At 40.0% G+C, this 24,845-nt stretch overlaps 1 protein-coding gene across 1 annotated transcript in view; it reads right to left on the bottom strand.

Moving 5' to 3' along the window:
- Positions 1-24,633, bottom strand: part of cntnap5l (contactin associated protein family member 5 like) — a 59,948-nt gene extending 35,315 nt beyond the window's left edge. Inside the window, exons 1-2 of the mRNA XM_067387954.1 lie at positions 24,529-24,633; positions 20,062-20,255 (exon numbers count right to left, since the gene is read on the bottom strand). Of these exons, the coding sequence (XP_067244055.1) occupies positions 20,062-20,255; positions 24,529-24,619 (285 nt within the window). The 5' untranslated portion in view covers positions 24,620-24,633. The remainder of the gene's footprint in view (positions 1-20,061; positions 20,256-24,528) is intronic.
- Positions 24,634-24,845: the final 212 nt, after the last annotated feature.

Consider the following 24,845-nt stretch of genomic DNA (forward strand, 5'->3'; position numbering starts at 1 on the left):
TATATATATATATATACACACACACACTGACACACACACACTGATCAGGCATAACATTATGACCACTTTCCTAATATTGTGTTGATCCCCCTTTTGCTGCCAAAACAGCCCTGACCCATCGAGGCATGGATTCCACTAGACCCCTGTAGACGTGCTGTGGTTTCTGGCACCAAGTTGTTAGCAGAAGAGCCTATAAGTCCTGTAAGTTGTTAGGTGGGGTCTCCATGGATTGGACTTGTTTGTTCAGCACATCCCACATATGCTCGATTGGATTGAGATCTGGGGAATTTGGAGGCCAAGTGAACACCTCAAACTCGTTGTTGTGCTCCTCAAACCATTCCTGAACCATTTTTGCTTTGTGGCAGGGCGCATTATCCTGCTGAAAGAGGCCACAGCCATGCGGGAATACCATTTCCATGAAAGGGTGTACATGGTCTGCAACAATGCATAGGTAGGTGGTACGTGTCAAAGTAACATCCACATGGATGGCAGGACCCAAGTTTTCCCAGCAGAACATTCCCCAAAGCATCACACTGCCTCCACCGGCTTGTCTTCCCGTAGTGCCATGTGTTCCCCAGGTAAGCGATGCACACACACCCGGCTATCCACGTGATGTAAAAGAAAATGTGATTCATCAGACCAGACCACCTTCTTCCATCGCTCAGTGGTCCAGTTCTGATGCTCACTGTTGGCTCTTTCGGCAGTGGACAGGGGACAGCATGGGCACCATGACTGGTTTGCGGCTATGCAGCCCCATACGCAACAAACTGTGATACCCTGTGTATTCTGACATCTTTGTATCAGAACCAGCATTAACTTCTTGAGCAATTTAAGCTACAGTAGCTCGTCTGTTGGATCGGACCGCACGGGCCAGCCTTCGCTCCACACGTCCATCAATTTGCCTTGGATGCCCATGACCCTGTCGCCGGTTCACCACTGTTCCTTCCTTGGACCACTTTTGATCAGGGCTTAAAAACGGAAAAAAAATTCAATCGTTCCACTCCAAGCAGAATCTGTAATTTATCGTTTCTGTTCCAGCGTTCCTTCCTATTATAAACGTTCCGAAACCGGTTTGATAAGAAAAAATAACGGTTAATAACGTTATTTTTATTTATTTTATTTTTTTCTGCATATAGCCTATTTAATAATAACAATAATACGTAGGCTACTGCATTTTATTTATTAAAAAACAAAGATAGTGTATTTGCCGTTGTAGACCTACAATTATCTTTATAACAAGATTCTGTCCAAATGTAAACCTATTAAACGAAAGGAAAAACAATGGTTTATAAATTAAAGTATTTTTTCAAGATATTTTAATGTTTGCTGGTTAAAAATACCAACGCTATTCCTGGGAGGAAAAAAGTTGCACAGGCCGCATTTTATTATATTACATTAGCCTACACCTTTGTTTATAATGTTTGTAAACATAAATTATGAACAAAACTGCCCTATATTATTTATGTAAGCTACTCCACAACAAAACCTGTAAAATTAACATTTGGACTATCCAGGCTAGGCTATACAAACGTCAAGCAAAAACAAATTAACAACAAAAAAAAAAAAATTACTTTTTTAACGCCATTCCAGCTTCTATTGCTATATTCAAGGCGAGAAACAGGTTTATTTATTGGAAATAAAACTAAATATGATGCAAAACAAATTAATTTAAAGTGAATATAGCCTACCTTTCTCATTCAGCATGAATCCAACTGTTTTCATTTTTGAGACGAATGCTAAACTATTATTTATTAGATGAGCTTTGTACTTCACTCACATTATCGATGTTAAACATCATTCTTCACATATAACAGCACAGTCAGGCGGTGGTCACGGGTGCTAAACGGCAGATTGTATTACAGAATTGAATTGAGCAGTGTAACGTTTGGTTGATTATTTTATTTTAATATTCAACAGCTGCGATGTCAAGTAAGCAATGCAAGAATTAGTGTGCATGCGCGTGAGGCGCGAGAACTGGATTTGTTTTCCTTCAGTAAACTGTACTGCATAATTAATGGTCATACAGGTAAAAGCAAGACATAATTCATACATTTACAAAAGACACAAATAACGAAAACAAGCAGAATGTCTGTTTCCTTTTCTAGATCTTTGGAGTGCGACACAAATAACCACTTTCGCTTTGTTAATCTGTAGACCTAATTATTTAAGTGAAATATTTTGCGTAGCCTATAGGCTTAAATATTCCCTTTTACTTTATGTGTGTTATGTAGGTAGGCCTATAGTTTTCTCCGTTCACAGAAGCGCTGCGGATCGTGATGTGACGTTGAAAATTGCACTCGCTGGTACAACAAGCTGCATATTCCTTGACATTAATTTTTACTAAATGTAGGCCTAATACTTGATGGTTGGTGACATATATCATTGGAAAAACTAATGCCAGGGCATTGCCATTGTGACTTACCTAACCAATGATGACCTGACAGATGAGCCTGAGCGCATCAGCGCGGGTATCTCACTGTAGAGCGTGAGTGCGGGCATTTCACACACTTTGGATGCGTCAGCGTCACATTTGCATAGGCTGTACTATTTGAATTCGTGATTGGTTGACTGCCAAATCAAAATATTAAACGGAACGATAAAATAACGTTATTAACTGGTTAATGGGCATTTCAAATTACCGTTTCTGTTCAGAACGATTACATTTGATTTCGTTTCCGTTTCTGGTTACGTTCCGGTCAAAATTTCGTTCGTTTCCGGTTTTCGTTTTCGTTCCTTAAACCGGTTCAGAGTCCTGCTTTTGATAGATACTGACCACTGCAGACTGGGAAAACCCCACAAGAGCTGCAGTTTTGGAGATGGTCTGACCCAGTCGTCTAGCCATCACAATTTGGTAGTTGTCAAACTCGCTCAAATCCTTAGGCTTGCCCATTTTTCCTGCTTCTAACACATCAACTTTGAGGACAAAATGTTCACTTGCTGCCTAATATATCCCAGCCACTAACATGTGCCGTCTTTCACATTTCTTTTTTTTAATGCTTAATTAGAAGCATGATTTTAATCTCTTTGTGGACTGATGTTTTGAGGCTGCTGAACTTGACATTAATAATTCATTTAGTGAGAAATCAACTGAAGAAAAAAATGTCACAGACGCAAAGAAAATGGAGAGGAAATGAAAAATAAACTTGGATGATGAAACGTAACAGTGCAACCATTCTCAGAATTATTACAGGCAGCAATCAGAATATAAACATGTTCTCCTCAACAAATGAGAGAATTATTAGAATTCTGGCTAGTTTCTTTAAACCTTGCAGTGAATGTATTTGTATGAATTTTTATTTTTTTTATTGTAAGAGGAAAGCATTAAAATGTCGCCTTTTGTGAATAGCCGAAAATCTCTGGAAAAGCCAGTTCTGTACTCCCTTACTTACTTTAATATAAATTTTCATAGTGTGTCGGTTTATTATAGACAGTCTCACACGACAGACCTGCTTTACTGTATACAAATTGGTTTAAGATATTTTCAGATATTTCCACTATTACTTCCATAGTAAGTTCATAATTTAACAATGCTCCATTTTTTTCAGAGAAAAAGGGAATAATTCAATGCTTTTTGAACTTTCCCCAACATCCCAGTGGACGATGACAGGAAAACTTAATTTACAAGTGATTCACCTTCTCAACCCAAGGATGAAGGCCTAGGTGTTTAATCCTTGTACTGAACAATAGGCTTAGCTTGTGTGTTCATTCAGCATAGGCAAAGAGAGAGGAAGAAAGAGAGAGACAGAGACAGGTACAATAGCTTTTCAAAGACTTTCATTAGTGAGATACACAAAGCAGAGAGGACTAAGCAACACACTGTAAATATAACTAATTGAAACTTAAATGAAATTCTTAAGCCTTGAATTAAGCTGTTTAAAAGATGATGGTACTTTGTTTAACAAGCAAACAAAATGTCTGCAACTATGAAGTTTTTTTCATATAAAATAAAATGAAAGTTTATATTCCTCAGGCCTTTTGTTATAGGAAGTACAAAAAACCCTCAAATGAACATTCTAAATTTGTATTACACAAGCTGCTCCACAATTTTTTCTCAATCTATCATAAAATTTGCAACCTGCAAAATGTCACAGGTCCCAGGTCTCCTGGATATCAATGTCTCCCAAAGTGGTCACCTGAAAATGCATGTCTACAGGCATGTAAATAATCTATTAATCTCCATGTAATCTTAAATTAAACTAAAATAAATAAAAAATAAAATAATGTTTATAGTTACATATTTACCATGTAACTTTTTATAGAGGTTAAGGTTTTAACTGACTTGTTGTCTAGCAATTTCCTTGTTTCTTCATTTGGCCAATGTGATGGTATTTTAATGCTCTGAACTAAAGTGAGAGGAAGCTAATCAATATAGTATAACACAGTGTACTCTTTCATCCCAATATAGAGTCAATACACATACAGCAAGTATAGATTTTTTAATTATAATCATTATTATTTTGCATTTTAAAGGTACTGCTGACATTTTGTGTTGCTTGTAAAGTTCAATTCGGAGGTCAATTAACTCTGATCTATCGAACCTTGTTTGAAAGAGGAGGGATGAAAGCTGGGAAGGCGATGAAGTTTTTGAGCTATATAAATTATCGTCTGGCTTTACAATGTTTTTGTGTTTGATCTTGGTCAATTCAGACTTCAACATTTGCTATTTGAATACTCCAAAAATATTTCTAGTCCTTTAAAAAGAGAAGAAGAGATCAAAGAAACATGTTGCAACTAAAGCTCTTTCAGCAAACAGATTCTTCATAACAGTGAGATGATCTGATTAAGCCGTTAGTGGCTTTAGCTCAACATAATCAATATTTTCCATGGTCACCTCCAGCTCTGTGGAAACACAAAGACATGTTGGACCACACCTGACGACTAGCCAAACAACTTTAGAGCCAGACAGAGACGGAGCAGCATACGAGAAAGGCCGGGAGAAAATATCTATAAACACGTTTCTGAACTGATTGACCTTTTTAGAGTGGTTTAATAGAATCTGTCACAACGTGATAAATCCTCCTTGCCACATTAGCCGCTGTTAGCGGCTTACGCTAAAGCTCCTTCCAGTCATTGCCATTGATTTTAAATGGACACCAAAATCGTATTATGCGGGGTAAAAAGTGGGCGGTTTGCAGAGCAAAGGCATCAAAGTGCTTAATGAAAAAAGAAACATTATGAAAAGTCTTGGAGATCAGTGCCAAAGCACAAAACACAACACAGCAGCTTTGACCTTTTCATGATGCTGAAGATTAAATTTGCAATCAAACCTCAAATGCTGCTGTTAATTGTGAGAAAAAAAAAAAAATTAATTGGAAAAATATCAATAATGGCATTCATTAATATTTTAATAGCCTACCACCACCACAGATTCTACTTACAATATGTATTTAGAGATTGCATACATTTAATTAAAATGATTATCTTTCTTTCCAAACCACTGCACTGTGCCTTAAAAACATGCCTTATTCCAGTAAATATTTCTCAAATATTACTTATCATGGATGGCATGTATTGTTTTTGTGTGAAATTGACAACTGATCTTTATTGTACAATGATAAGGGACATTCATATTTTGCCACATCATTTTTAATAGTATTATTTTAGTCAGAGCCGAAAAGGTCTAGGTTAATCTGCTTTACCAGTCCAAGCACAGAGGAACAGATACGAGTTCTGAAATGAAACATATTGATTTTGTGTGAATGCGTACACATGTGTGGGTTTGTGCACGTCTAGGGCTTTCCACTTGGTGGATCACGTGAACACAAACCAGCAGTGGAGAGAGGCAGATGAAATCGATTTCAGAGACATCGCAATAAGACCAAACTAAACAAGCAACAACTAGTCAATAGGAGGCACTACAGAAATCCAAACAATAACTCTGCAGAGTGTTCTGTCATCATGAGAACTGGATCTGCCACCACCAGGGGCCTGTACCATGATGGTAGATGAACAAACTCAGGGTTATAGGATTAGTTTCGAGTTGACAAAACCAAACCACTCCAATTCGGCTTTGTTGGTACCATGATGCTGATCATCAACTTTCTCTGTCAACTCAGGCTTTGATCCTGAGTCTGTGAAGTGTGTGCACATGAATCTGTGACATCAGTGGTGAACAGCCAATCACATGCCTTGCAACAGAAATAAACTGTGATTCACTTCTCACGAGAGAGCCAGCGAGATTCAATTAACTGAAAATTAAGAATTTAAACGCATTTACACTAATGGAAAATACTTATCTTTGAAAGAGGACAAATAAAAGAAATGATCTTTCTCTATCAGTCCAAGTGAAGTTAGTTTATATGGTTAATAATATATAGCGATAGAGACTCAAACATACAAGCTCACATGTAGTCATATTTAAATAGTATATTTACACCTTATTTATATTAGCCTACATATGATCAATATTCATTGAAACTAAGTGCTTAATAACAACTGTTAAACTAAACTTGCATGTGTGTAATGGATTAATAAAAATATAGATCATATACAAATCATATATAAATTATATTATCATTAAAACCAGACAATTTCATTATTAAATATTTGTTTTTACTATATAATGACCTTTAATTTGGAGGAAGAGAAACTGGGGGAGTGACTTTATTGCGTTGGGTGTGTCAGTGTCACTTAGCTTACACCTGATTGGTCCAATTTCAGTTTGAGATCTCTAACCCTGAACATAACCTGCCCCGGAGCAGGTTAGCCGTGGAGCGTAAGTTACCATGGCGATGAACACCGCTAAAAGCCAAGTCACTTTCATGGTACCTAAAACCCAGGATTGGTGCAAACTAATCTGAAACTTACCTGGCTAGCCAGCTAATCCAGCTTCATGGTACAGGCCCCAGGTCTTAAGGTGATGATACACGGGGCAACTTTTTGAGCAATGTTGCCGGGCAATGTTGCCGAGCAACGTTGCTTGGGCACTTTCCCATTGAGAATGAGCAACAAATATATATATCTGGATACGTTAGATCGGTCGTGGGCAATTTTTTGAGATCCTCCAATCAGAATGTTAGCAGCCGATCACGTGACCGGTTCGGAGATTTCAGAAAAAATTCAAACAAGATGGCGGCCTCTCAGCGGCAGTGGAGCGGAGAAAAGGAGTGTGAACTTTTATCTTTTTACGCTAGTAAGTTGTCATGCGTCCACCCAAAACAGGGAATTTACCTCATATATTGCTTAAAATACCAACAACTGTCCAAAAGTAATGTGTGTATGCTGTAATGAAGCTATTGAAGGATTTCAATTAAATACTAAAAAGACGGAATTTTTCAACGTCTGTAGTAGCGTAGGCTGTAGGGCGTTTGACATTAGAATAGCTTTTGATGCGATCGACGCGGGTTCGAATCCGCCTTTTGCCGAACTCGCTCTTCTCCCTTTTCCTGTCACAAATCAGATCGGAAAGGCATTTATTTTTAATAAAAATTAAGAAAATATTTGAAAAGTTGAAATAAAATGCCTAACAAGTATAATAAAATATTTATTGAGTTGGCAATAGATTTGCTCCTCTCTGATTAGTTGCTGCCAACTGTCTGTTGCCCTAATTAGTTGCCCTGTGTCTCATCAGGTTGCCCGTTGATGGCAACATTGCCCAGCAACATTGCTCAAAAAGTTGCCCCGTGTATCATCACCTTTAAGGCTCTGACAACACCAACTCCAAACTCCAAAAGAATGTTAAATGATATTAAATTGAGATAATTTGAGTATAAATGCAATTTTTTAGCATTTGACATTTTCAAAATTATAGGTTTTGCATTTAAAATAAACTAAAATGACAACAAAGTGACCCCTTTGGATCAGTTTCAAACAGAGCATTTTTTTTCTAATAATGAACTGGCAAATCTTTTTCATTTGATATATTTCTAAATAATGCACAACCCCAAGGATCAGGAGCCACATCAACTAGTCATAAATCAACACACAATCATTCAGCAGGAAATAAATAGCTACTTTTATGCCTCCCTGCTTTAAATTTCTCCACAATGTTTTATGATTAGCCTGCAATTTTGTCCAAATAACTATAATATAAACCAATTAGACTATAGTTAAAAGCCTTTTTTGGTGGAACTATTTTCTGGTATAATGAAATCAGTTAAAAAATATAGTATGAGGTATAAGATATTGCCTACATGATATAAAATAACTGTAAAAGAGCTTGAGTTTCTGGTTGGTTTGTTTGTGTTAGTGAACCAGAACCTGTGTGTACACAGACTTGTGCATAATAGACCAGCTCTATAGACCTCTGAATCTTGGTAATTAACTAAAAGCAGCTCATTAGAATGGGGATTTTGATTCACTTTTAAAACCAACCAAACAAAATCCCAGCAAAACTAATCTTTTTTGTGGTGATACACAAAGTATTCATTAATAATTTCACAGAATATTTAGTCAAATGCAGTTGTTCATTACTATATTGAAGTTCAATAACGCATGTATAAATTATGATGTTTTCTACATTTATTGCAAATAATTAAATATACATTACATTGAAATACATTAAATACATTAATAATTAAAAAATATCATCTGATAGTTAACTTCACAAATTCCTTTTTAAAAAATTGAGTCCTACTTTAAATTAGCTTGTAGCTTTAAAAGCCAGTGTTTCAAAGAAAAAAAAACGGCCCTCTTCACTGCTGCTTTGATATCTGGAGAGCTTGCTTAATAAAAAATCTACCTGTATAACTCCATCAGCAATCCAATGCAAACACTGTACAGCAATTCCCCATTCAGCAGCCAACCTGTTATAAACATTACATCTCTGTTCCTCACAGAAAAGCTGATTCAAACTAAACACTTTCCATTTAGACTAGTGAAAACTCTGCCACCAGTAATATTTCTCACAGCTACATCGTTTAAAATAACATCAAGGACAAAAACATGTACAAAACAATTCAAATCAATGTATAAAATCAATTTTTTTTTTCAAGAAAAGGCCACTGCACTTTCTAGCTACATCTAGAGATGTATCTATAATTTCAATGAATATTCCTTAGACAATGGAATGAATGGGGATACAGTAGTACTGTGATTAAAGCTGCTGTCTGCTGACATGAATCTTCATTTGTTTTGGTCCATTTCTCTTGTTGTCCCTCTGTAGCTAACAATCAGATAGCAGTTATCTTCTCTTAGATTAATCACATACACTTGTATTATTCTCATTTGTAAATCACTTTGGATTAAAGTGTCTGCTAAATAAATACATGCTAATCCTTAACAGACTAACAAACAAGGATACGCGCCAACTTTTTCTTACATTTAAAACATTTTCATGACAGCTATAATGGACACTATAGTTGCAACAAAAACACATTAAAGGGGTAGTTCATCCAAAAATGAAAATTATCCCATGATTAACTCACCCTCAAGGCATCCTAGGTGTGTATGACTATCTTTCAGACGCACTCGGAGATATATTTAAAAATAGCCTGGCTCTGCAAGCTTTATAATGGTAGTAAATGGATGGACAGCTTTTGAAACCCCAAAAAATGCATCCATTCATCATACAAATAATCCATACGGCTCCAGGAGGTTAATAAAGGTCTTCTGAAGTGAAGCGATTGGTTTTTGTAAGAAAACCTACCTTTTGTGTACTTAGCATGACAATTTATTATAGTATTATTATATACTATACCACATTGATATTATCGAGTTAAAATGAATATTAAATTACTTTTACAGAACATAGTAAGTTGCATTAATCCTTATCCTTATAAAAAAAACAAAAAAACATTTTTAAGCATGGCTATGTTTCCAATTTGTGTTATTATGCAATATATATATATATATATATATATATATATATATATATTGTTGTGAATGGAGACTCAGGCAGGGGATCCAAGTGCAGCGTTTTATTAAATGTAAGCGTGGTCGTACAGGCAGGGTCAATCAGGAGCAAGCAGGTACAGCAGAGGGTAGACAGAATCGTAATCCAGGTACAGGCAGAGGTCGGGACTGGCAGATATCACTCACAGGTCGGTATACAAAGCAGGGGTCAGGACAGGCAGCAACGGGTCAATAAACAGGGAACAAGCAGGACCGGAAACAGCAAAACAGGCAGACAGAAAACACAGGGGAACGCTCGGAATTGCAACAACAGTTAACAATACTTCGCGGTGAGGTGGTGTGAGTGGAAGTCCTTTATAGTCCTGATAATGAGCAGCAGCTGGGTGTGGTGATTAGTGATTAGTGTTAAGTGTGTGCAGGTGAGTGGCAGAGAGGATGATGGGAGATGTAGTCCGGGAACTGACAGGAACAGACGGTGATCATGACATAACGCCCCCCTCCCGGAAGGCGCGTCCTCGCGACCTAAAGGAACAGCTAGGGAGGGGGGGTGGGTGCATTGGAGATCTAACAGTAGCCGGGAACGGGATCTCCAATGCAGCCCCAGGGACTCAGGCAGCCACGGTGGGTCAGGTGGCTCGGACAGCCACAGCAGGTCAGGTGGCTCGGGCAGCCACGGCAGGTCAGGTGATTCGGACAGCCACGGCAGGTCAGGTGGCTTGGACGGCCACGGCAGGACAGAGTCCATACATGGCCCTAGTGGCCTACAGTCCATGAATGGCCATAGTAGTTCAGAGGCCCTTAAAGGCCATGGTTGAGCAGGGTCCCCACCCACAAGCTCCCCACCCCTAGGTATACTGCCCCCCCCCAAAAAGTTCTTGGGGAAATCAAGGGAGGCATTGGCGGGTTCATGGGCAAGGAGCTCGGGTGGCGCCAGCAGGGCAGATGGCCTGAGCGGCAGCGGTAGAGCAAATGGTCCAGGCGGTGGTGGCAGGGCCGACCAAGGCTGCTCTGTGGCCTTATCAAGGAGAGCGGGCAGTTCGGTGACGGCCTCCATGGCCGTATCAGGGAGAGCAGACAGCTCCGGGACGGCAGCGGGCTCGGGCTGCTCCGGGACGGCAGCGGGCTCGGGCTGCTCCGGGACGGCAGCGGGCTCGGGCTGCTCCGGGACGGCAGCGGGCTCGGGCTGCTCCGGGACGGCAGCGGGCTCGGGCTGCTCCGGGACGGCAGCGGGCTCGGGCTGCTCCGGGACGGCAGCGGGCTCGGGCTGCTCCGGGACGGCAGCGGGCTCGGGCTGCTCCGGGACGGCAGCGGGCTCGGGCTGCTCCGGGACGGCAGCGGGCTCGGGCTGCTCCGGGACGGCAGCGGGCTCGGGCTGCTCCGGGACGGCAGCGGGCTCGGGCTGCTCCGGGACGGCAGCGGGCTCGGGCTGCTCCGGGACGGCAGCGGGCTCGGGCTGCTCCGGGACGGCAGGGGGCTCGGGCTGCTCCGGGACGGCAGGGGGCTCGGGCTGCTCCGGGACGGCAGCGGGCTCGGGCTGCTCCGGGACGGCAGCGGGCTCGGGCTGCTCCGGGACGGCAATAGAGCTTGAGTTCCTCAACGCACGTAGGACAGCCAAGACATAAAAAGTGAGCACAGCCCTCTGGGCCAAGACAGGACAGACCAGGAGAGCAGGCTGTGCTGGAGCGGACTCACTGGCTGGAGTGGACTCAATGGCTGGAACAACCCCTGCATCCTTGAGCACCGCAGGGGCGGCCATCTTGCCCGTGGGCACTGGCAAAGCAGCCATTTCGTCCATCGTGTCCAGGGTGCTTAAGTCCACTGCAATCGGCGAACAAGAGTCCATAGCAACCGGCGAGCTTGAGAGCGTTGAAACCGGCGAGCTTGAGAGCGTTGAAACCGGCGAGCTTGAGAGCGTTGAAACCGGCGAGCTTGAGAGCGTTGAAACCGGCGAGCTTGAGAGCGTTGAAACCGGCGAGCTTGAGAGCGTTGAAACCGGCGAGCTTGAGAGCGTTGAAACCGGCGAGCTTGAGAGCGAAGCGGCCGGCTGGCTTGAGAGCGAAGCGGCCGGCTGGCTTGAGAGCGAAGCGGCCGGCTGGCTTGAGAGCGAAGCGGCCGGCTGGCTTGAGAGCGAAGCGGCCGGCTGGCTTGAGAGCGAAGTGGCCGACGGAGACTTGGGGATGCCAGCTGCTCGGACTGAAATCAACGGTGGATCGGTCACACTGGAATGCAACCCTCTCCGCTCCCGGACTGATCTAGAGACCAGACGTGACTCTAGGCGATCAGCGAAGGCGTGACGTTGCTCTGGGCGATCAGCGAAGGCGTGACGTTGCTCTGGGCGATCAGCGAAGGCGTGACGTTGCTCTGGGCGATCAGCGAAGGCGTGACGTTGCTCTGGGCGATCAGCGAAGGCGTGACGTTGCTCTGGGCGATCAGCGAAGGCGTGACGTTGCTCTGGGCGATCAGCGAAGGCGTGACGTTGCTCTGGGCGATCAGCGAAGGCGTGACGTTGCTCTGGGCGATCAGCGAAGGCGTGACGTTGCTCTGGGCGATCAGCGAAGGCGTGACGTTGCTCTGGGCGATCAGCGAAGGCGTGACGTTGCTCTGGGCGATCAGCGAAGGCGTGACGTTGCTCTGGGCGATCAGCGAAGGCGTGACGTTGCTCTGGGCGATCAGCGAAGGCGTGACGTTGCTCTGGGCGATCAGCGAAGGCGTGACGTTGCTCTGGGCGATCAGCGAAGGCGTGACGTTGCTCTGGGCGATCAGCGAAGGCGTGACGTTGCTCTGGGCGATCAGCGAAGGCGTGACGTTGCTCTGGGCGATCAGCGAAGGCGTGACGTTGCTCTGGGCGATCAGCGAAGGCGTGACGTTGCTCTGGGCGATCAGCGAAGGCGTGACGTTGCTCTGGGCGATCAGCGAAGGCGTGACGTTGCTCTGGGCGATCAGCGAAGGCGTGACGTTGCTCTGGGCGATCAGCGAAGGCGTGACGTTGCTCTGGGCGATCAGCGAAGGCGTGACGTTGCTCTGGGCGATCAGCGAAGGCGTGACGTTGCTCTGGGCGATCAGCGAAGGCGTGACGCATTGTTGCGGCCGCCATTTGGTGAGTGTCATCTGGCGCGGCGGCCATCACACACCCAGACGAGGAATCGCGTTCCTCCGCGACACCCACAGTAAACGGAGATCCACTCAGTAGCAACGCCAGCTCTATATACTGTTCTAAAGTCCCATTTGGCTCATGTATTGGCATAATAGAGCTGAGCGGTTCAGACAGTCCCCCGCGAAAGAATGTCATAAGACATAACTCATCAAAGCATGTTAACGGAGCCAGTTCAATAAAGTCCAAAACATATTCTTCAATGGATCTGTCTCCTTGACGGAGACCGATCAACTGGGCGGATGGATTCATAATTGTTGAGACAGGAACACTCACGGTAGCTGCTGGATCTTGGTAGTGGCGAAGTATTCTGTTGTGAATGGAGACTCAGGCAGGGGATCCAAGTGCAGCGTTTTATTAAATGTAAGCGTGGTCGTACAGGCAGGGTCAATCAGGAGCAAGCAGGTACAGCAGAGGGTAGACAGAATCGTAATCCAGGTACAGGCAGAGGTCGGGACTGGCAGATATCACTCACAGGTCGGTATACAAAGCAGGGGTCAGGACAGGCAGCAACGGGTCAATAAACAGGGAACAAGCAGGACCGGAAACAGCAAAACAGGCAGACAGAAAACACAGGGGAACGCTCGGAATTGCAACAACAGTTAACAATACTTCGCGGTGAGGTGGTGTGAGTGGAAGTCCTTTATAGTCCTGATAATGAGCAGCAGCTGGGTGTGGTGATTAGTGATTAGTGTTAAGTGTGTGCAGGTGAGTGGCAGAGAGGATGATGGGAGATGTAGTCCGGGAACTGACAGGAACAGACGGTGATCATGACATATATATAGGCATTCATTTTATATTTCAAGCATGTTGTTTGTGCACTTAATGTAATAAACATCATACAATAGTTAAATAGGTTATAATTGGTCAAGACATTGTGATAGTTTCTCAACAAACCAGGCTAAATGCAGTGTTTCCCAACCCTGTTCCTAAAAGACCACCAACAGTATACATTTTCAAACTTTTCCTAATCTAACACACCTGATTTAACTCATCAGCTTGTTCGTACAGACTGCAAGACAGGGGTGGAACACTCTGGAGAACCACTGTCCTGCAGAGTTTAGCTTCATCCTTAATCAAACACAACTGAAAAATCTAACCACAGTCTTCAGGATTGCTTGAAAATTGCAGGCAGGAGTGTTTGATTAGAGATGGAGCTAAACTGTCCAGTAAAGTGGCCCTCCAGGACTGGAAGTGCCCACCCCTTCTCCAAGAACAGAAATATATGGGTCAGATAAGTGAGACATCCAAAATGTGTACTGTTGGTGTGCCTCCAGGAACAGGATTGGAAAACATTGCACTGATGTTTTTGTACACATAATAAATAAATAAATAAATAAATATATAGAGAAAAAAAGAATGAAAGCCAAAATGCACATATATGAAAGACGAAGGGCTGCAGCTGTATCTGAAGCTGTTCATCTCAACCTGCAAACATATGTAGTGTCACCTTGCCAGGAAAAACAACCAAACTAGGTCTGCATGCACTGGGACAATGAGGCGGTAAATTGTGTTCAACAATATTGGACTGGAACATATCAGGTATTGCCTCTGCATCGGACTGAAAAATTTTATCTTGCGTGCCCAAACATACAGTGCGCCAGGCAGAGTGGTGTTTACTTCTGGCTGCTGCTGTGCACAGGATATGGCCATCAAACAGTCACTTCAGTCTCTCCTGCCTGAACATGACCATTAGAGCAGGGAGAAGCTGGAGTGTAATATCTCGGCCGTTGTCTCATGTAGTGCGCGTGTCTTTGTGTGTGCACTTAAGGACTGAGGAGGATACTGAATATAGATATGGAGTGGATGTGGTTTCCTGTATTGTCATGCTGCTTCACATCATGCCTCATTACACTGACACTTACAGCAGTGGCAAAGGTATCAGCAGTGTGCTATAAAGCACACACACACACATGCAAGTACGTCCTTGAGAGTTTTCCACACACACAGGAACATACATATTAGGAACATACACAATGTGTCTTTTTCACTAACCGTGTGTACGTATTTGTCTGTTAACTTGTGTGCAAACATTTTAATGCAGAAATAATGATTCTTGAAAAAGTATGTACTTAAATTTATTCTAAATTTAGAGTAGAATTTAGAGCCACATGTATGCTGTGGCCTTGGGAACAAGGAAATTTTATTTAAATATTCTATTATAGAATTTGAATAAGTAAATTACTCTGCATTAAGTCTTATTTTAGAGTAACAAAAGCATGTGCAATAGCTTTGTCTTGGATAGATGCTGCATAAAAATTAAGCTGATCACATGTCGTCTAGGCCTATAAAATAGTGTTTATTGTGTTTCAATTGCTTTTGAATGGCTATACAGAAAAGCACACTAACGTTCAAAAGTTTGGGGTCAGTAAGATTTTTATGTTTTTGAAAGTCTCTAAAGCACACCAATGCTTTAATTTGATCAAAAATACAGAATAAACAGTAATACAGCAAAAGATTACTTTTACAAAATAAAATCACTTTTCTATTTAAATATATTTTAAAATTCTCTACATGATCTTTCAGAAATCATTCTAATGTGTTGATTTGGTGCTGAAAAAACAGTTCTTATAGTTTGGTAGCTTAATATTTTCATGGTAACTGTGATACTTTTTTTTTGTTTTGTTTTTTGCAGTATTCTTTAATGGATAAAAAGTTCAAAAGCATTTATTTGAAACAGATATCGTTTGTAACATTTTAAATGCCTTTACTATCACTTTTGATCAATTTAATGCATCCATATAGAATAAGTATTAATTTCTTAAAAATAAAATTCTTACTGACCCCAAACTTTTGAATGGTAGTGTGTGTGCGGAAAGCCCTAACATGGTTTGATGCACATTATACTAATCACAGGTATGTTGCTTCACTAAGAAAAAGAAATAAAACAGATGAATTAACATTAAAGTGAATCATAAAGTTATTATAAAATTATATGTGTATGCACCCGTCTGGCAGAAAATCAGCTTGGGTACCTTTTCTGTAGACATAAGTAATTAAATGTATTCATCAATACTGCATGAAACCCACTCACTCTAGTTCTTTGCTTGGATTGTGGATGCCTTTATAATGGTTTTCAATTGCTTTCTTCTCTCTCCCAAGCACACAGGAGGCAAAAGTCAAGGTATAGATATAGATGAAAGCAAAGTAAAGGAATGAAAGGTACTGTACAGCTGTTGAAAAGAATGGGGTGAGGCAGGTTGAGGGGATGGTGGCTAATGTAGGATTTAATTGTCAAAGCGCACCACCTTCATGCTGTGGTGAAAATAAAATGCTTTGTGCCAGCAGGAATAAAACCTCAGCTGTACTCCAGACCCCAGAAAGCTTTCACACAGATGGTGGGAAAGAGGGAGAGTAGGATATCTGCGCAACAAAAACTCCATGATTCAAAAAACTGGTGATGGAAATGGAACAATTCAGCAGCATCTCTGAAATCATGACAAAAGACTGAATCATGACAAATTTTCTCATTGCAGAATCACAGCTGTATTTTCCTGTTCTCTTCCATCAATTAGCCTCAACCCTTCTGTGCCTATAGATAATTATTTTTCGAAGTGTGTCATACTTCCCGTGTAGCCATACATATGTACATTCACACAAAATTCCTGACATAACCATGCAAAATCATTAACACACAAATGCACAGTCAGAATGGCTTCATAAATATTGTGTTAGTGGCAGAATCAGACCATTTGGATTTCTACTGACTTACTGACTCACATGTTTACCATGATTAACAGCTAGTAGCTGGTGGGCTGTAGCAATAAGAAGAGCCTCATCTAATGGGCAGCGTGTTTCGGTTTAGTCAAAGTGGGTGACTCAATTTTGGCGTTAAATAGATGACATCGGATTCTGTCTGGCTGGCTGTCTAACTCATTGGCATCTGCTCCAGCTGGCATGGCAACTCACCTTGGCATAGAGTGGCACCTCTGTGAGATGGTTTCCTCCTCTGAATGGGTAAACATGCAAAATTCAAGGTCCTATTGCCAGTGTGTGCCCAACAGCAAGGAGAAACTCAGTTTCTTCTTTCACATATATCTCCTTTTGGCCACACCATGGCTCACACTATCTCTGTTGGTGACAGACTTGATTTCAAGGTGAAAAGAAACCTGCTGGTTAGGCTGGAGGCTGAACAAATTGATTCTTTTTGTATTTCACTTCTGAATGTTGGTCAACCAACTCTGTTATTCATCACAGAAGTCGTATGACAGGTATCACATGTGCATGTCTCTCGACAGGGCTTGATTGTTGCACAATTCTTTGAAAAATTTCTTCCTGCTCAAATTACTATCTTCCCAGTGGAAAAATATCCATCTTATTAATTAATAATCTAAAATAATTAAGCAAATTAGCAAAATGTCCTTCAGAATAATTAAATGTTCAATTCAATGTGTCACCAGCATTGTCACAGTGGACTCTGGCTACTTAAGAATTCATTTATAATTAATATTTCCTCTCCTGCTCATTAGGAAGAAAAGGCATTTCATGGTTTTATGCAACAGGAAAACTTCACGAAGCAACCAAAAACAAGAACACAATATTGATCAACATTTCTGGGAAATTTACTTTGCACTTTGTTTTTTAGTCTGAAGGAAAGTGAAATGTACTCAAAATAAGAGGATGAAACTCAATACAAGATGGAGATCAGGCCCATTTAAATTTCTTCTCTGTGGAAAATCACTTCACCGAAACAAGCCACTAGAGAACTGCAGGATTAATTAACATAGCCTAATGAATCATTTGTATGTGCCGCATGCACTGACAGGTCTTAAGTGACCCGAAGTGTGTTTTATTGATCTTAGACAGGGAGAATAATTTATCAACATATTCCAAACAAAATTCCATCACTGAAAGCAGTTTATCAAAATGCCTCGTGCTTCACTGCATCTTGCATCAATGCCACACAGGCCATTCAGATCCTTGCAATTTGAATCGATAAATAGGCTGGAATATTTGACAGTCAAATGGAATAAAAGACTAAAAATAGTATAATAAAAGTTTGCAGGTGATCAACACATCAACATATGAATTGATTAGTAGCAATGATCATAGTCTTGCACTGTTATGCCCATAAGCAAAAAATCAAGGTGGCACTCTTATATTGTTCCAAACCTGTATGGGTGTCTTTCTTCTGTTGAACTCAAAATAAGATATTTTGAAGATTATTTAGTAGGATTTTTTATCCTACTATGGAAGTCAATGGCTTCCATCAACTCTCTAGTTACCAACATTCTTCAAAATATCTTATTTTTAGTATAACAGTAGAATGAAACTGATACAGGTTTAATATAAAATAAGGGTGAGTAAATGATAGAATTTTCATTTTTTAATGAACTACCCCTTTAAAAGAAAATTAGAAATGGTGCCTTGCCAATTAACTGATATAAAATACATAGAAGTACAAAAATTACTAAAACACTTTATTTTGATGGTCCTCATCAAAACATTCAGACATTCTACTGACTATGAGCAACTTTGCAACAACATGTCCACTTATTCTACTAACCCGAACCCTAACACCTAACCCTAACCTTCACTAACAGTCTACTAACATTTTACTATAGTCTATTACTCTAATGAGAGTTAGTTGACATGTAGTTGAAGTTAGTCTAATGTCTAAAGAGGAGCTTTAAAATAAAAACCAAATACCCATTTGCAACCAAATGGGTATTTCAAAATAATGAATACTATGAAAGTACATAAATAATACTAAAATAAAACACTTTAGAATAGAACACACTTTCTGTAGCTTCACATAAAAAACATATGCTAAATATTGTCTCTGAAAAAAGTGTTTATGAGTGTGTCTGAGGTTTTATCTGTCAGTCTCTTTTAGGGTTGTCATGGTACAGAAATTTCAGTAGTCTGTACCAATACCAGTAAAATTTCGTGATTCTCTGTACCAATTTCAGTACCACAGCAAAAACTGTTGAATTAAATACTTTAGAAATCTGTGTCCTGTTTTGTCTCATCCGTTGGTTTCAACCCAGAAACTTTGCAGTGTACTTACAGTAGCAGCATGAAAAACTAAACTTGTATTCATATTGTGAACTGGTAATAAACAGAAAGCAAGAGAAGAGCCCTCCCTTTGTAATCACTTAAGCCGTCAATGAGTGTGTTTACATGCACGTTCTTACACTGATTATGCTTAATAAGCCGACAATGCATGATTACTGGGGATTTAAGCATATCCAGACAAAGTGACTGTTTCGCTGTAGAGGATGAGGAAATATATTGGAAACTCAGACTCTTTCTTGACCCAAGAAATTATAAAAAATGTGTTATCTCGTGCAGAAGTGCCACAGTCAAAATGCTGCATCTGTAACTGCATGAGAGGATAATATATGAGTCCGAAAGTGTCCCGTGTTGGAACATTCTTAATTTTTTAATGCTTTGTTTAACATCAAAACAGACATTACAAATTGAATACTCAGAGTCAGATACACAAAAGGTTAAGTTTTGATGTCACTATTGGGAAATAAACTGATGTATTAATAAAGATTTCTAAACGTGGTTTACTTGCATTGCAAGGTTACTGGTATGCATGTAAAGAAGTTTTTTTGTGAGTTATCAGCATTTTGTTGTTTACATAGTCTCTAAAGTGCAAGCTTCTTGTGAAAACTCCTGATATAATAATAATAAACTGTCTCAATTGTACAATGAATCTCTTATTTGCATCATTGCACTTTGTTGTTATAATGAAAGGATTCATGAGCCTGTGGCTTGTGTTGAACAAAACAAAACCTTTTCAGTGGTGTTGCTTTCAGTGAACTTACTGACTAGCACCTTTGATAGGCCATTGCATTCACATGCTCAACAGATATGATTGTGATCGCTACAATGCTCAACACTTGTAAATAAACTCTGTCTATCAGCAGGTACCAACTGTACCAGGTAGTGCAGAAATACGGATATCGTCAACTTTTTTTTTTTTTTTTTTGTACTGATAGGTCTATTTAACAGCCAGTGTCTCTTCCATTTAGTTATGGTTGCTATGGTTTCATTTTTCACTTGTGCTAAAGATTTCTTATCATTGGTGTCCAATTATTCAAATAATGCCTAATATTGTCTAGGCAATCACTCAAGATGCATAAATTCCAGAGATTAGCTAGACTCACCCATATCACTTCCTCTTGTCTATATGGTCTCCAGGTTCGTCCAGAGTCACTATATTGTAGCTGGTAGCGGGCCACCCAGTCAGAGCTGCCCCAGCGACCCTGGGTAGCAATAGATGTGACTTTCAACCTGTCCCGTAGGTCCAGCTGTAGCCAAGGTTGTTGGTCTTCTTCACTTGGAGACCATCCCCCACCACCTACAGGGACAGATTAAGAGCCAGTGCTTAAAAAAGTGCAGAGGAATGAAACAGAATTTGGGCGTAATTCTCTCCACAATTCAAGCACTCACTAAGATTTCATACTCCTGTTCATCATGCTGACAGGACTGAAGCTTAGCGGTCAGAGAAAAAAATGAATTAAATTTGTTCCAGCAATTTTGTGGCTCAGCCTTTCTCTTTTTGAGATAGAAATCGCCAATCCATCCCTAGAGGAGAGCTGACAGACCTCAGTGCAGTATAATATTACTGCGGTAAAAAAAAAAGGCAATTTAGAAATTACACAGCATATTTCTACACTTGCATGTCTTACTGTAGTTTTTCCAGCATCTCTTGTTCAGAGCAGGGTAAAAGTAAAAGCAGGTCTCACACGCAGAACAACTTCACAGAATTCTTGGAAATATCTGTCCACCCACGCAGGCCTACTGAGTACCCACCTCCTTTTCTATTTATTTTCCCAGAATTCGGCAAACGGTACCTGCAGGAAGAACGCTGGCAGAGAGGGCAATCTATAAAATGAGCAAGCGCTATATTAAAGGAGTAGTGTTTGATTTCTGCAAGTGGCATGATAGGAAAGAAATGAAACACACCTTGGAACAACAATAAAGAACACTGCCCACATTTTGAGTTCAATTTAACAGAATATTGTCATTTTTTCTTTATTTTGTCAACAAAAAATTCCAAATGAAAACAAAATAAAACTGTTTTGCATCTCCGAGAACCACACAGCAGTGCTTGGTTACTAAATGAATCTGCATTTTTAATTGGATCAGCTTAATGAATGATTCAATGACCGAATTAATCTGCTGTTTGAATGAATTGTTTGAATGAACAGTTTGAATGAATGACTCAATAACTCAACTCATTAAGACAGTTACTTGCCATCACCTACTGCCATATTTAAAGTATCATTTTATTTTTCTATTTAAGCAATTGTAAATGCAATAAAGCCACTTCTGAGCTACATTAAAAAGCCACTTCAGATGCAGCTTCTGTGCCACTTCTGCAGTGCAAATATGGGTGTTTATGCTGATTTAATTTGATTGGTAGCAGTACCTTATTATTTTAATATAATTTATTGATTAAATGTAAGAATTTGACATAAAAGATTATGCATCCATCTAAATACGTTATAAAATAATGCCACTATAAAGGTAAAATTCAAATATTGTGTCAAATATATAAGTGGAAAAGATAATTTCTGTCACTGCTGTGAACTATTCACTGCACAGAATATAAAAAACATGAAAGGCTTCAGGAGTCCATGACAGGCATAAACCACAAAACTACTGAGCAAAATATTGTCTGATTATCATTATGTCATCTATTTGTGTCAATATCGCATACTCCTATCCCAATATGTCATTTTTTTTTGCCGCTAACGGCCGCTTATTCAAAACTAAGGCATAGACTCAAGAGTAACGATGGTATGATATCACTGATAGGTGACACACGGACATGGTCTGTGTCCTGATTAAAATGTCTTATTTCTCTGTATTTAAACATTTGTGGAAACATCTGGGATAATGTAAGTACACAAGTCAACAAAATACTGTATATAGCATTGATCTAGTGGATTTTGGATAAAATCTTACATTTTTTCCCATAAAAAGGACATAAAGCTGGTGTGGAAAAAGGAAACCCTCAAGGTCAGGTGTGATAGGGTTGCCTCGGGGCAAGTCAGAACAAGATGGTCAGATAATAAATGCTTCATCAGTGCTGTTCAGTGACTGGGTATCATCTGTGAAGATTTCATATAAGGTCAGGGTGAACACTCTGAGCTTGTTAGATTTCACTGCAGACTCCATGAGGAGGTGGATACGACATTCTTATAGAGTATGTGCATCCAGAAAATGCATTTTTAGCATGAGTGATTTATTTAATTTATTAAATAATTTCCCAGCTGACATAAATAACAGGCACAGACGTTGCCTTACAAGTTAAAGATCTTGCATTCTAATGACTATCAGAGACAGACAATAAATAGATGGAGAGATCTAAAGATAACAACATTTGGTGTCTGCACACGTTTGGATCAGGCTGGCAGTGACTGGGAACGGGCTGCCTGTCTGTGTCTCACAGTGAAAGAAAACCTCCTGCTGTGACTAGGCATGATGAGAAAAAGAAATGCCTTGAGGGTGACATGGGCAACCCGACATATCGTAGCCCCACTTATTAGTGCTGGAAGACACTTTTAATCTGAAAAGTTAATAATCTACTACCAAGTTTGGGATTGTGATCATTTGCGAGTGCCACCAAGCATCATAAGGAAGTTCTTTGAGTGTTTTTGGGCCATGAGGTCAAACAATGCTCTCGAAAGGGCTCAGTATAAACTGGAATTTATGGCATGTCTATGCTTAACTGCCTAATTGGCTGGGGAGTTTTCTTCAAGTGCTTCTACAGACTGTAATCAGCTGCTGATTGTTAGGTTGCATTAATCAAACTGCTCTCCACCTCCCTAAAGTAAAAACCACAACACATTTGCTTAGTCATAATTTATACAGTCCTCTTGTTATACCCCATGATTTGCCGAAGCTCATTCTGGCAAAATACTTTGAGACTGTGAGTGTTTTAGGATCATTAAGCAAATCAAGAGCAGCCATTATACTCCTTCTGGGTTTCATTCCCCAAGGTTTTGGGGGCTGTTGTTCTTCAGGAAACCTGTATCCACTGGCATTTCTGATGTAAAGGGATAGATCACCCAAAAATAAAATCATCATTTACTTACGCTCATGTTGTTCAAAACCTGTGTGACTTTCTTCTGTGGAACATAAAATATATTTTGAAAAATGTTGGTAAACAAACAGTTTTGGTGACCACTGACTTTCATTTTAGTGATAAAAAACCCCCAAAATTTCAAATATCACAGAAGATAAAAAGCCATACAGGTTTGGAACAACATGAAGGTGAGTAAATCATGACAGAATATTCATTTTGGGTAAACTTTCCCTTCACTTTCATGTTAGGAATATCTTGCTGTAAACCTTCTTTCACAGTGTCCTAAGCAGACCACCAGATATAATACGACTATGAGAAGTGACAAAAATCAATCAAAATCACAGCCAGTCAGGCGAGCGTGTGGGGGGAAGAGCCTCTCTGCAAGCACACTGCACTTGCAACAAAATGGATAAGTACATAATCAAATTCATATTTATTACACCTTTTTAACATTTTTAAAACTACATACTGAGTGACTAAAATAATTTGTCATACATACACTTGTTTGTTCACAGTCTTGTTTCCTTTCCTTTATTTTCAAGATCTGAGGTAAATTATCCATTGTCACTTTGAGTATGACAATAAAAGTCATGCAAAATGATCTTTAAACTCACAATAAATGATTTTAACATTAAATAAAATAAATAATCAGTACCTGAGATTATCATGGTCATGTTGTTGTTCTAGCTACAATGTTGTGGAAATAGAAACAGTTACTAAAATATAATCTCCTGATTCTCGTTCCACATCACCATCATGGCTGGCTAGGACAAAAACTCTGTTTGGAACATGGAAAAGACGCCTTTATCTTGTGTCATGGCATTGCATCGAGTTTGGTTGAACACAGTGTTATTCAAAAAAATGAACCAGTTCTGCGATTCCTAAAAGCATTGTGCCTAGTAGATCAAAGAGACCATTGGTCCCAATGGTTTCTACAATCGACAGACTTGGAAATGCGTAGCTGTTGCTTGTCAATTTGCAAAAACTTATTAAAAACGAGAATTTTTTAACGCTGATTTGAATATTCATTGACACTGGGTATTAAGGGAGGAAAGCACCCTGGACAAATTACATTTATTTATTATAAGAGTAAGTTTTGAAACTTCTTTAGTTCCTTTACCTTCCTTTGTGTCCATATTTACATTTTGAGTGGTTATAAGTTTCATATTGTCATTAGAGATTTATGTTTGTCTATGTCTTGTCAAACTTAAGAAATTACTTCCAAAATCTTCAAATCTTGCTTCAGGCACAGCTAATCACCAGAGCTTTTCACATCAGTACTGCTCATGGACACTGGCAAAATGTTATATTCCCTCCAAAGAAAGTGTAAAGTCTAATACTTTTTTGCAGTGTTTGTGTAAGCTAAATCGCATTAGGTTAGGTATTCAAAAAAAAAAAAAAAAAAAGCTTTACGTCAACACTTTTCCTGACAAGGACAAATTTCCCTTCTGCTTAATTCTCCAGTCACATAAACACAGACAACTGGATGTTATTTGAAACAAACGGGGCAAGAGAACAAGAAGACAGGAGTACATACCATCTTTTCTGTTGAGTTTAGCATAATGTGGTGACCTCCTGTCAGAAAATTTTGATGAGTTCTGGAAGGATGATGGGGGTAGTGATGTCATCAGTGGCTCTTCACAGTAATCTGGATAAAAAGAAAGAATGAAAAGTTGCATTAAAACCTAAAAAAAAGAGAAACAAAAAAAGGATTTGTCTTTAATTCTTCATTTGAAATGGAAAACAGCCAAGGGTATATAAAATTCAAAGTTATATAAATATTATCATCTGATTTTTATTTTATTGTATTATATGATTTATTTTTTATTTAAAAAAAAACATTATATGACTTTC

Source organism: Chanodichthys erythropterus, chromosome 6, assembly GCF_024489055.1.
Source record: "Chanodichthys erythropterus isolate Z2021 chromosome 6, ASM2448905v1, whole genome shotgun sequence".
In the NCBI taxonomy this organism is placed as follows: Eukaryota; Metazoa; Chordata; class Actinopteri; order Cypriniformes; family Xenocyprididae; genus Chanodichthys; species Chanodichthys erythropterus.